The sequence below is a fragment of the Mizuhopecten yessoensis genome, unplaced genomic scaffold (genome assembly GCF_002113885.1).
Source record: "Mizuhopecten yessoensis strain PY_sf001 unplaced genomic scaffold, ASM211388v2 scaffold716323, whole genome shotgun sequence".
Classification (NCBI taxonomy): Eukaryota; Metazoa; Mollusca; class Bivalvia; order Pectinida; family Pectinidae; genus Mizuhopecten; species Mizuhopecten yessoensis.
Genome location: NW_018480059.1, coordinates 254228 through 269096, shown reverse-complemented (window position 1 = coordinate 269096; position 14869 = coordinate 254228). Strand labels below are relative to the sequence as shown.

General features: G+C 34.8%; 1 protein-coding gene across 10 annotated transcripts in view; it reads right to left on the bottom strand.

Moving 5' to 3' along the window:
• LOC110443044 (LIM and SH3 domain protein 1-like) overlaps positions 1 to 14869 on the bottom strand; it is a 68497-nt gene that overhangs the window by 17908 nt on the left and 35720 nt on the right. For 4 of the 10 annotated variants that reach the window (XM_021487001.1, XM_021487006.1, XM_021487009.1 and 1 more), the window contains exons 4-8: positions 9547 to 9651; positions 7200 to 7304; positions 4728 to 4899; positions 2975 to 3139; positions 2332 to 2454 (exon numbers count right to left, since the gene is read on the bottom strand). In XM_021487001.1, coding sequence (XP_021342676.1) covers positions 2332 to 2454; positions 2975 to 3139; positions 4728 to 4899; positions 7200 to 7304; positions 9547 to 9651 — 670 coding nt within the window. The remainder of the gene's footprint in view (positions 1 to 2331; positions 2455 to 2974; positions 3140 to 4727; positions 4900 to 7199; positions 7305 to 9546; positions 9652 to 14869) is intronic. The other 6 variants (XM_021487002.1, XM_021487007.1, XM_021487004.1 and 3 more) reach the window with 4 other exon arrangements.

The window sequence follows — 14869 nt, the reverse complement described above, 5'->3', positions numbered from 1 at the left end:
CAATTTTCCTCTCATCTTTATTGAATGACCCCTTTCAGGCCTCAATTGTCCTCTAATCTTTATAGAATGAACCTTCCCTAGTCTCAATTTTCCTCTCATCTTTATTGAATGACCCCTCTCCAGCCTCAATTTTCCTCATCTTTATTGAATGCCCCCTTTCCAGCCTCAATTTTTCCTCATCTTTAGTGAATGACCCCTCTCTAGCCTCAATTTTCCTCTCATCTTTATTGAATGACCCCTCTCCAGCCTCAATTTTCCTCATTTTTATTGAATGATCCCTCTCCAGCCTCAATTTTCCTCTCATCTTTATTGAATGATCCCCCCCCCGCCTCAATTTTCCTCTCATCTTTATTGAATGACCCCTCCCTAGTCTCAATTGTCCTCTCATGTTTATTGAATGACCACTCTCCAGCCTCAATTTTCCTCTCATCTTTATTTGTGACCCCTCCCCAGCCTCAATTGACCTCTCATCTTCATTGAATGACCCCTCCCCAGCCTCAACTGTCCTCTCATCTTTATCAAATGACCACTCCCTAGCCTCAATTTTCCACTCATCTCTATCAAATGACCCCTCACTAGCCTCAATTTTCCACTCATCTCTATCAAATGACCCCTCCCTAGCCTCAATTTTCCACTCATCTCTATCAAATGACCCCTCACTAGCCTCAATTTTTCACTCATCTCTATCAAATGACACCCCCTAGCCTTAATTATTCTGTCATTTTTATCAAGTGACCTCTCTCTGGCATCAATTTTCCTTTGAATTTGATCTCCTGTAAACTAGCTATACTTGTTATAAACTTGACTGATTTTGAGACTACCAATGCATGGGCACAATATAAGTGCAAGGTCATTGCACAGGTATTGTGAAAAAAGTCAAAGTTTTGCCCTTTACTGTAGAATGTTTTTGCCCAGTGTTAAATTTGCCCTTCAAATGTTTATTTTCACTGTTGTCATAAACTTGCCCTCATTATGGAGGATGAAAAAGGCAAAAATTTAAACTGTCGTGCGAAAACTTCCCATAAAATGAAGAGGAGTGATTTGCATATTTACATCTCTAAGGTAGGTAGAAGGGGTGTCAATTCAGCAAATTTAGATGTAAATCAGAAAGTAGATATCCAGTTATACATGTATATACTTAAAAGCCTTATCTTACATCAATATGTTCATGTTGATTTATTGAACACAAAATTACCGATATTTCCACGGCCCAAACCTGTCCAATTTTACAGTAGCTATAAGTGTTGACAGTACCTCATGTCTTAAATGACATCAACATTTGCAATGCATGCCAGACACTTCCTATCAAGCCATTGCATTGATAGCTATACAATGTACATTGTAAGTGAACTACTCTGTGCCAATTGTAAGTAGAGTCGGACATCTCTCCAGCCAAACATCTAGCTAATCACAGCTTGTCAAACACTACATGTATCTATAAATAACAGCAATGTGTCTCCAAAACAAGGTATGTTTATATCTCTACACCTCAGTGTTTTCTACTGAAATATTGAAATGAACAGGCATTCCAGTAGTAGAAAAAATTCACATCGGACAACCAACATTTTTTTTAGTAAAAACTGTACAAACAAAAGTTTGAAAATGGCTAGTTGTATGCAGTAAAGGTTCAATTTTCTGGGAATGACGATTCTAGATAATCCCCTTTTCAATTACATTTAAATGACCTATTTTCCCCTGGAATTAGGTTACCCACACCCAAGGTCCCTCAGAAATGTAGGTTCACTATCAACTGAAGTTTTTGCAGTGTATGGTATCAATCAACATAATAAACTCTGCAGACTCATAAAACCAAACGGAATAAAACAAGTTCAATCAAACAAAGGGAAGACCAAATTGGAAAATAACCTTCAGGCATGGAACAAATAAAGGAAAGGAATTTTGTGGAGATGGCTGGTTAATGAATAAAAAATAACAATAGGCGCAGACCAACTGAAGTAGGTCCAGCCTAAAAATGATACGAAATAAATTCTAAACAGAAACAGAGCAGAAGAATAAACACCTCAAAGTACAAGGAAGAAAACAGAAAGATTATTCCCCCTAAGTCGAATACCCCACATTAAGGGTCAGAACTTTAAGACACTGATCAGAAAGGGTCTTGGTATATTAATAGGGAATTAAACCTTTATCTGGTTGAAAAGCAGTGAGGATCAGCACAAAACAACTCACAGAGTGGGTCTTACCTACTGGCAGTCTCACGATGGACTACCTGTTTACTGTGTCAGTGTGTTAATACCGACAGAGTAGCCATGCTGGAATTGTAATCGCCAACAAGTCCATTAAACTCGCACAAACCAAGGGCAGACTACTCACCAACCCGAGAGCTTGAAGGTTGCCATACAGCGTAGGCGGGGGATTGGCCCCCTTGTTGCTGGGGGGCCCTGTTCCCCAGGTTATGAGGGTTACCCCCCTGGTAGGCCATTGGATTCTCATACACTAAATAAGATGTAGTTACTTAATGACTCTAGCTAGAGAACCACATCTACAAGATACTCAAACAATACATTCTGGTTTCTGAAACATTCTTTTTCACCACTCAGAATGTTCTTTCTCAAAATTAGGAATGAAATTTGTGATTTAATAACAAACACAGTAATACAGAAATGTTTAAATGTGAGAATGATAAATCAATTACAGAACAGAAATCTTGAGTACTCGAGACACACGAAGATAAAGAATATCTCAGTAAAGCATGTTCTAAAAGATAAGAAATCTCATAAAATCAGAGCTATCATATATATTTATTGAAATCTGCGTAAACCTACATAAGTTATCTATGGCTGACAAGATTGTAAACAATTAGGCAATTCATTTTCTGTTTGACTTTTAACTTTTAATATAGGACTGTTACTGGTGTGAAAGGGTCATACTGACATCTATTTATACTTTTCCAGGTATAGCCATAAAACAGGATGACTTATGACAGAGAAGAAATGTAACATGGGAGATAACTCACCTACTCCAGTCCGAGAGTCATACACGGCAGTACCCTGTGACTGGCGTTGGGAGTACGGTGTTCCCCCCTTATTGGCTTTCGGGTCGTAGTCACTAATACTGCCGGGCTGGCGTGCACGTGGTTCATAGTCACCAGTACTGCCGGGACGACGTCTATGCTGATTGGCTACAAAAATGCAAGGAAAGCATTTGGGGGGTCATGCAAAGGGTAGAAACATAAAATGTTAGCATAAAGCCATACATATGGATGTTTTCAGCAAAGTTAACAGCTCACTATAGATCTGGGAGATTTATTTTGTATTTTAATATCTGTCAGATGAAACCCAGTGTTGGGTTTATGATGAAGAAATGATATACTTATTTTGAAATAAGTAAATTAAAATACTGGTACAGATTTAAATCTTAATCAACATTAAAAGAAGATCAAGGTGTCAGAAATGTTAAAATGATGTCCAGATCTATAGCCAATGGGATTTCAAGTAAGTATATATGCATAATTCTCTTGAAACACTGATTATTAATCTTTTTTTTTGTACATGTAATTTTGTGGTTCATTTATTCACAGGAGTAAATCATTGCAAATGAGATTACTTTAGCGAGTTATTTGTTTTCAGTGCATAAACTTGACACTTTCACCATAACTAACACATACTCGGAAAAGAAAACAATACATAAGGGACAGGGGTTGGTCAAGGCCGATGTGATTACTGTTTTCTTTTGTGCAATATATACATTTAGATGCTTTGCATTCCAAATACAGTAAATGAAATGAGCAGGACATTGAACTTCAAAAGCGGACATTATACATCTAACTATCATGCCGGTGTACATTTCCACCATGACAGTGCTTGGATACTTCATCTTCATGCACAATAGTCTATTTATCTCTCAGAATAGACCCACAACATTTTGTTGTTCTGTTTCTCCAGCGTATTTAAGGTGTCAAATTTTGAAATGAAAGTGACTGGATTAACAATGCTCAACTATATACTTGTACATTTGACCAGTTGTTCAATACACATTTCTTTCTAAATTGTGCAAAATTGTACATATACATGTATTAGGATTAAGGAGGGGGTTTATTTTTGAATCCAGGATATTCAGACACATCAGCATGTAGCTGTGAATATCTTTTTAAAATTGTATTTATTATCTCACAAGAAAAACTAGTATTGTTTTTGTGAAGAAAACCATGTCTCGTAATTACCCAATCTGGGTAATTCCTTTGCACTTATTTGACCTCTGACTAAGAGGTGAAGGTTAGAGTGACCTAATTACTGTGCAATACGCATGCACACCTTCTGAGGGTGATGCAGATATACTTAAATTCCATCAAAAATCTTAAACAGTTCAAAAGCTAAAGCAGACAATATGTTATAAGAAGAATACCCAAACAAGAAGAACAAGAACTAATATGTCTCCTTTTCAACTGAACAGCTCGACTTTTGTTAAAAACACCCAGGGTTTCAATAACAGCTCCATCATTTATAGGACTTGGACATTAAATAATGATTGTACCTTGTAGGGCAGTGTTTTCATCTTCCTACAGAGCAGGCCACAGTTGCATGTGTTATCCATTCAAATAAGCCATCGTAAATGCTCAATGTATTTTGATTTTTTAACAATAATTGTTTAGTTTTTCACCAAACATACTTTGAAAACTAAGAGGAAACTTCAATAGGGATTGGTTGATGTCCAAATGAACATTTACAGGGCTGAAAATCAGTTGGAATCTGCCAGCTTGGTCACCATACCTTCCTGTTCAACTGGGCGGTTCATCTCCATTTTTGATCTCTTGTCCAGGTCTCCGTGGTAACTGATGTTGCTGATGGTCTCCATGTTTTTACGTACACGCTTAGTCTCAGGATCATCAGCAATAGAAATCTTAGCACCTTTTGATTTCTCAAATTCTGCATGATATTTAATCTGTAAACAGGAAGAATGAATTATACCATTAGTTCACAATGGGTTTGTCATACTGGGGAATTTTATTTCTTTAATTTCTGTCAAAAACAACTCTGTGGACTCCCAATCTATCCAAGTAATATTAAATAATGATGTTAACAGAAACTTAACATTACAGATTGATAATGTGTTTGGGGTTCAGCTTGGTATTTTTTTATCAATATGAATTTGACAAAGAGGTTTCCTTGAATCCTCCCCCTTTTTATGAACTATTTTTGTTAATAACACCTTTACGATTCTCCCTCAATGTGTTGCCAAACCCGTCTATAATGCCACCATTGACAAGGTGGCTAATGACGACAATACACAAAATTGTCCCAGTCTTAAAACTGTGAATTCAGCATTTATTGTGCTTGTAAGTTACTCACTTCAGATAAGTGAAGCTAAGATACCATAATACAACTTTCAACAAGTCATCTGATGTACATTCTCTAACAAACATCTGATGTACATTCTCTAACAAACATCCGATGTACATTCTCTAACAAACATCTGATGTACATTCTCTAACAAACATCTGATGTACATTATTTGACAACATATCTGATGTACATTATTTGACAACATATCTGATGTTTGCTAAGGGTATTGACAAACATGCTGAAAAAAAAAATCCCTGTATACAATCTTGACTTCATGCTGTTAAAACAGACATCATGCATGCATCGTTATTGAAAGCACTCAACAATATCAAGTGCTGTACGTACCACCAACATGATGGTATTAAATACAAGGACAATAAATGTGACATCTCCATACAACACATTGATCGGTCACAACACATACACTTAACTGCAACCTTATGATATATATATCCTGTGACCTTGACCTTATGATATATATCCTGTAAGTGGAAAATTATATACCTTATAAAGCTTCATTATTTCACACACACACTACTTCAGTGGATGAAGAAAATACATACAACTTTGATATTTATCCTCTGAAGTCAAAACTTTGACCTCAAACATGGGGTTTGGTTATGTAGTAAAAATTGTCTACCCATCTGATACAGAAAGCAGAATTACCTTTGACATCTGACTGACTTTTCATTTGTTCACAATCTTATCTGTATTAATTTAAGCGGTCCAGCTGCTACGTTTTTTTGACTAAACATTATTGGTGATTTTGACATTTGAACTTTTTAATTTTGAGTCACAGAGTGTGTATGTCATCATAATATTGATGATGAACATATGGCCATCAAATAACTTCAGTTAACTAAACATTTACAGTTGTAACAGCAAAATGTTGGTGATTTTGTTTATATTCAATCCTTGACCTTGAGGTAAAGGATACAGAAGAGTATGTACATATCTATCTGACACAGAGTCAGTACCACTACTGTGTTCTCTTGTTTTTCATTTACAGTTGTAAAATGTGGGTGATATTTTTCATATTCAATCCTTGACCTTGAGGTAAAGGATACAGAAGAGTATGTACATATCTATCTGACACAGTCAGTATTACCACTACTGTGTTTTCTTGTTTATGATCATAATTCCATCAAAAATATTGTCAGTGTTTCATGGTTTAATTTCGCACAAGCAAATATTGACAGGCAAACATATAACCAGACCCAAATAACATAAAATATCGTAAAAATATGTGCCATCAATGAATGCTTGAAACTATCTGTCTTTTTCTTAAAGCAGATTGATAGAAACTTGGGTATTAAAGATCTTGGCCAATATTCATGAAACAGTTCTCATGCTCAAGCATGGATTTTGTGCTCAAGTCTAATTCCTTGTTCCGGTTATAAATCTGTAAAAAAGTATTATTTTGTCAATGATTTGGAAAAAATATTAAGAGACTTAAAGCTGCATGCTATGTCCAATGTTTACATTTGACTTCTTTTTGATTGTTTGACATAATTAAAGTGAGTTAGAAGAAAGCTGGTGTGAGCACAGAATCCATGCTTGAGCATGAACACTTTTTAATTATGCATGCGGCCCTGGTTATTTTGAGGAAATTTAACTGAACAAACGGATGAAGATTGGGGGGTGAGGGGTGGGGGGATTGGTTGTCAAAATCACATCAGTGACCCTCCAGGACTCTGAACAATAACTGGAAGTAGAGTGGGGTGTGGGGGATGTTGGGAGTTGTTGCTAGGATTTTTTTTTATAATACAATGATATTTTCACTGAGGTGTGTTTTAGCTAACTAAGGTACCTGGGCTTATGTTTTGTTGTGGAAAAGGCAAAAATCAAATGGATAAAACTGTTGAAATACCATGCCTATATTCCATTAAAGCATTATACCGTACTGAAATTGTCAGTATTTCGAAAGTGTGTTTTCATTTCAACTGTGTCACATATTTGGTTACACGTTCCCCGCTGATTTGTGAACTCTTTCTGATATTCTATCTGAAAATGATGAAAACAGAGTGCAACATCGACAAACCTGACTACAACACTAATTGGTAGACCAATTACATAGAATCTGTTGTGGGATACTTTTGGACTGAAGAACAACATTTGTAGGGTTAATTTTCATGATTTTGCATTATTATTATTATCAGTGTTTGGTTTTTGTCTGCCGGAACTTATTATAGAGTATCTCCCGTTATAAAACTGGGGAAACTTTCACTGGTGATTGGAATTCATATTTTAAGAAATGTTTCAACATATAGTGAAATACGAAATTTATATATTGTACTAGAATTGGTATTGGTGTTATAATTAGGTTTGTCATAAGCAGATCAAACACCACAATTGTAAACAAAAAAACAAAGCAACACTAATATACAATAGGTCTACAACAAACAGAAATTTTACACGTACGTCTTACTGAAGTTCTCTTGTATAATACATAGATAACAAAGGTCTGCTTTTCCTTCCATAAAATTACTTACCAAGGAAATACAATTACAGAGAAGGGTGATGTCACTTCTACTCACTTTTGGTACATTTGTACTTATATACAAATAGCAGTCATCTACTTCAAATAATTACAATTAATATCAACAAATAACAATAATCCATATCTTTCAAAGCAGAGTACCAGTCCACAATGTATCAATCAAATTTCCAAATTGCTTTTGTTAAGCAAGCAAAGATGGGAAATGGCTGCATGTACAAGTTGATGATTGGGCCTGGGTCACAGCTGACAGAGATGGTGGTCATGACGACAGAAAGAAATGTTGTGAATTTCAGCTTTTAAAACTGTTGGGATAGGATTTCACATTCAACAGGTTACTTCTCACAAGTTCCAGGGCTTTAGTTGTCATCATGAGTTTTCAAACGATAGAGATCTCCTATTATATAAGTTAACATACTGATATATACAAAATGAGAAAATATTTTCAGAAGGGAGTTTATTTAAATGTCCTTTGGCAACATATTATAAACCAATGATAAGTGTGCGTATATGTTAATACACTGAACTATCATCTTCAGCAAGTCAAAAACTAGCAGGATGCAACTACAAAATGTACAATGGCTCCTGTTGTTCTTTCAAAGGGAAGCAACTCTAATGGAAATTAAGGTAAAGATATATTTTTTAACACAGGAAATCACAAAACAATGCATGTTTAATAGTGCTTTTTCAAATAACTTCAGACGTCCAAACTCAAGTGCAAGTTTAGGCCAGAAGAAAGGAAGGCATAAGTATTCTTTACCAAGCTTACAGAGCAGTAATAGATAGGATTGTTTTGGTCCATCTTTACACTCACCGTCACGGCCGGTTTGGTCCATCTTTACACTGGTATGCTTAATGATTGAAGACATTTAATAGCAGAAAATGTCAATAAATGAAACCATTTTGACTGTGTTTCACTCACAATATGCCTTTATCACAGCAAAATGAAAATCAAATTTCTACACCTAATTTGGTTCTACAACTCGTCAGCCTTATACTACAGTTGGGAGACACAGAAATAACGTATGTGCAGCTTAACATTGATCAGACATAGAGCCACAAAACACACAGACAAACAGACAAGGATGTATAGATAGATATCTTAAAATTCCTCTAAGAAGGAGAAATTCATGATTAAGATTTATGAACATTCTACAACTGATAGACGACATGTCTGCAGGATACAGCTGGACAATAAACAAACTCCAGTAAATAAGATTTCATTGTCTGATAGTGTCTTATATGACAGCAATGGTCCTGAATCATGTTAGAATGATGGATGATAACTGTTCAACCACACCCAGGAAAACTATAGTAATATCTACCCCATCAAGATACTGTCTACCTGGTCAGACACTGGGGATCAGAAATGAAGAGGTATAAATTGCACACACCTGGAGAGGACTGCATTCAAAATGATCAAACACAAAACAAGATCAAATTATTCATGCCAAAAAATACTGAACAAAATGGATATGGATATATTAAACCAGAATCTAAAACAGTATTATATCATGAAACCAATATTTTGAATCTAAACCTGAACAAAAATGGTGTCAAGGTTTCAGCAAGCCCTTCAGAAACTTGTAACAGGATTGTCAACAAACTGGAGTTAAGGAGTAAACTCAATATTTGGTAGAACAGAATATAAGTTGAACTATTCAAAAAGTTCAAAGTTCAAGGGTATAGTTGCAAAGGTCATGAGTAAAGGTCATTCATTGTAACAAGACACACAGCATGTCTGATTACCAAGCTTATATTTTTGGTGTTGTCCCGAACTCGTTTGAGATCCGGAGTGTCCACAACTGGTGTAAATTGGTCCTTCATCCTCTCAAAATCTTTGTGATATTGTATCTGTCAGGGAAAATCATAAGTCCTCACTTACAAATTGCAACAGTTGTTTGTATTTCTGGATATATTACAATTACACAGGAATCAGGTTCCTTTCAAATACAATGTCAAAATATTTATAACAAACACATTATTTCTTCTTCTTTGACCTTGTCTATTGTCCAAATTTTTTTAATGAGTAAATATATATATATATATATATACACACACTACATCATGAAACCAATTAATGAAGTCTTGTAAAATTGGTTATTTGAAGGTTATAATTATGATATAAAGATATTTTTCAACTGACAATTCAAATTCAGGTTTATTTAATCTATAGATATTGAAATCCTATAAAATATTCCCTAGCTACTGAGATTGCTCTTTACTGTTGATGACAAAACAAGGCAGGCGAGAATTGATGAATCATCCTCACATACACACATAATATATCTGCTTTGTTAGTCTGGTGACAACTGGCAGTTACATTAGGCAGAAATACTGCATTGGTACGTATATATATACGTATCCTAGTAACCATGGTGATGACAGCACTAGGTGACAAGGAATCCTAGTACCATATATCAGCATCCTTATATAACTGACAGTCATAACACAAACAAGGCTGTTTTACCCCTCTTAACAACTAGATACAGTTTTGATGCTACATATTTTACTACAGCTTTTAATATTTTCAATGTAAGTTGTCCTATATACACACACTAACTGTTACTCTGTTCAACAAGCATGGCATACAGTTTAAATTGAAAACACTACATATACAATATACACAGCAAAAAAAGTTTTATTGATGACCAATTCAAAACTGCAAAGTAAGTGATGTCTAACGCCACATGTACAGTGTACACTGCAAAGTAAGTAATGTCTAATGCCACATGTACAGTGTACACTGCAAAGTAAGTAATGTCTAATGCCACATGTATAGTGTACACTGCAAAGTAAGTAATGTCTAACGCTACATGTACAGTGTACACTGCAAAGTAAGTAATGTCTAACGCTACATGTACAGCGTACAATGCAAAGTAAGGAATGTCTAACGCCACATGTACAGTGTACACTGTAAAGTAAGTAGTGTCTAACGCCACATGTACAGTGTACACTGCAAAGTAAGGAATGTCTTACGCTACATGTAGTGTACACTGCAAAGTAAGTAATGTCTAATGCTACATGTACAGCGTACACTGCAAAGTAAGGAATGTCTAACACCACATGTACAGTGTACACTGTACATGTGGCGTTAGACATTCCTTACTTTGCAGTGTACATTGTACATGTAGCATTAGACATTACCTACTTTGCAGTGTACACTGTACTTGTAGCGTTAGGCATTACTTACTTTGCAGTTTTGAATTAGTCATCAATAAACCTTTGCAGATTACAACTAGCTATAAATGTTACTTTGCCGTGTACACTGTACATGTGGCGTTAGACACTACTTACTTTACAGTGTACACTGCAAAGTAAGTAATGTCTAATGCTACATGTACAGTGTACACTGCAAAGTAGGTAATGTCTAATGCTACATTTACAGTGTACACTGCAAAGTAAGTAATGCCTAACGCTACATGTACAGTGTACACTGCAAAGTAAGTAATGTCTAACGCTACATGTACAGTGTACACTGCAAAGTAACATTTATAGCTAGTTGTAATCTGCAAAGTTTTATTGATGACTAATTCAAAACTGCAAAGTAAGTAATGTCTAACACTACATGTACAGTGTACACTGCAAAGTAAGTAATGCCTAACGCTACATGTACAGTGTACACTACAAAGTAAGTAATGTCTAATGCCACATGTACAGTGTACACGGCAAAGTAAGTAATGTCTAATATAATGCAACATGTACAATCCATTAAAGTAAGTAACATTTATAGCTAGTTCTAATCTGCAAAGTAAGAATTGTCAAACGCTACATGTACATGTACACTACAAGTAAGTAACATTTATAGCTAGTTGAAATAGTATTAAAGTTTATTTTATTGCTACAGTGCAAAGCTTTTGTTAGTGTCCATGACTTTTAAAGAATGTACATGAATAAATATTATTCCCTGTAAAAAATACATTGAAATTCATCTGAGTGAAGGGAGCTAACTATTTTTCCATACTGTATACCAAATATATGCAATACTACCATGTCGAGTTTACTTATCCATAATATGTTAGTGCATTTCGGATTGATGTCTGACCAACAGCACTTACAATTCAGCTCATTTTCGCAAAATTATTGAAATCAAATTTTCAAATATAATCAAGTACCTCAATTTATTTAGATCTTCTACAACTTATATAATTCAGACTCTGAAATAGTTTTTCTTTAACTTTCAACTTTCAAACAATGAGATGAGTTGAAATTCATTGGAATGATACATATTTACAATTTTTACTTTCAGGTGCTGGGAGAGAATTGGTCTGTTGTATCCCATTGTGTGTTAGTGTAAGAGGCACCTAATATGGATTTCCTGCAGAAATGGTTGGTTCTGTGTCTTCTGCTTTAGGGACATTGAAGAAATCAAAATTGATCCGCAGCCCAAACTTTAACACTTGGGATCAAAATCTGTTTTTTATTTCTCTACTCTTTCTTTTTGGCAGTGTCTCCTTAACCCATTCACCCCTGAAATTCCGTAATGAACTATTCCAACCTTTGAATTGGAAGAGTTCAAATGTGTCTTCAGGGGTGAATGAGTTAATTAGACACCTGCCTTTCTAATGACCTTATCATTAAAGCTGTCTCAAGAACATCAAACCCAAACAAACCAATGATTTGTGCATGTAAATGTACAATACTTATGTTAGAAAACTGGAAATTTACATTTAAGATACCAACAATGCCCTGCTGAAAAAGAATACCAGTGTTTTCTTGTCAGTACTAATTGTGCAAACATTATGTCTGAAGTATAGTAAGAGGAGTAACTTTCTAACTATGATCGTGTGTCTTAGATTGCTGGTGACAAACTCACCGGGGATGGACAGGAAACAAACAAAGTGGAATATTTAGGTACAATAACCACTCTATCGCAACTGGAAGGAACACCTGGTCTCTATCACAGTTTTTTCATTCTTATTTGGAAGGAGTTGATGACCTCTTTCCTTTGTCTTGGTGCCTCCTTGGTTCCTGTTGTTGTTTCATATTAAATTTGGGTTCCACTTTTTGTTGTTGTCTCAAACTGTACATGTGGTTATAATATACTTTTCCTTTATCAGGTTTGTTACTTAGCAGAACTTTTGTTTTCAAATAATACTCTTTTCAAAGCTTGATTAGAGGAACTTGATAAAGTGAGGTACAATATGATAACATTTGGTTTTATCATGAGTCTCCCCTAATTGTAGAAAGCTAACTTGCAAAGATCTAGAGGTAATGGACCAGAGCATTGTCACCCATCATTTGACGAGGCTTACTAATGTGCTATCTACATACAAACATTGATTTCCTACGCATACTGACAAATCAATCCTACATACTACAAACAACAAAATGCTACAACAGCTAAGTTGACATTACATGTAACATGTAACAACGGTAACAAGTCGTAGCTCAATCATGTCTATACATGTGACGAACAAAAACAAAACTTATCACATTTTTTATAACAATGGGAGGGAATTAGATTTACGTTGAAGATCTACAGTAAATCACTTAAAAGAATAGTTGAAGCAAAATTCTATTTCAATCACTGTATTTGATCAGGCAACAGCATTTTGATGTGTGCTAACAAAACATTGTGAAATTTTCCCCTAAACACTTTCAATCCATGGTTTTGGGGTTCTTGACAGAACTTTTGTTAACTCAGATTCCTTTTTGAAAACAAATTCAAAATATTTCATTAATAGAATAAGAAGAAACTGTCAAGTGCATCCAAGGTGTTTTATACCAAAACATATATGTGATATATTCTTTTCAGGGATATGTGCTTTAACTCATTTACCCCTAAAGACACATTTGAACTCTTCCAATTCAAAGGTTGGAATAATTCATTACGAAATTTCAGGGGTAAATGAGTTAAGATCAATAAAGTATGTACATTCGTAACTGATTATTTTGAAGAATTTATATCAAAATTCAATATAAGTGATTTACAGTCAACATAAACATATATATATACACATGTATGCTCCAAGAGGTGTTCGTGCTGAATATCTTAAATTATACCGAGCTAAGATTTTTGGTATTGAGCAAAAGCCGCTTCATGTCGACGGTGTCCGACACCTGTGTGTATGTGCCTTTGCTGCGCTCGAAATCACTGTGATACTGAACCTGTGAAAGTCGGCAACCAAAACAAAGAAAAAACAAGTCCCAGGGTAAAAACTAAACAAAGCACAAACACGTTCAGTACCTTCTGTAACAGCCCAGTAATACCATCACTCATAAAGAATTGAGGGGAAAAACACAATAGTTGCCTGTCATTTCTGACTGAATATTTTCATAGCCATAGGTCATCATATGCCTAGCTAAAACAAACAAAGATGTTCTAAAAATCTTTTGATTGTCAAAGGAAAAAATACATAAAAATTACATAAAAAACAAAAAATGAAAAACATAAATTAACCAAGAATTCTTTCTTATAACAAAATGCATTGATTTTGATATAACATTTCATTTTTATAATTTGGGAAATTATACTTAAATATATATCCAACCTTTTTAACACAAGAAAACCAAATTTGGAAAGGCAAATTAGCATTAGTTACTGGTATATTGGTTAATGGCAGGTAGACTTTGTCACTGATTCTATTAATGAGATGTAATAACCTAGTACATAAGCATTTCGATGGCTCTACACTAATAATTCATCAATAAAAAAAAAGATAAATAAAAGTGATTACATAACTACTACATATCGAAAGCATGAATGAGATTGAGAAAAAACAACATGGAACTATTTCTACTGAACACACCATGCTGTGATTGTGATAAATTGTGATAATAGAGATATGTGTATCAAGGTGTCGTAACTCAAGATATCCAAAATGTGTAAATATGCTTATTACCAACGTTTGAAGATGAATACAAAGGAAGTTAATGATTTTCCTGGAGGCTTTTAAGGCAACTTTTTCTCCTTATATTTTTTAATACTTTGTTTTTGTGCTCCCTGGTGGTATCAAGTTAATTCATTGGATTCGTATTTCTTGAAGGATAATACAGATTCAGGCTGTATAGAGTGACCTTTTTCTAAATGATTTTTATTTGTAATCTAATTCATTTCTAACATGTTTAC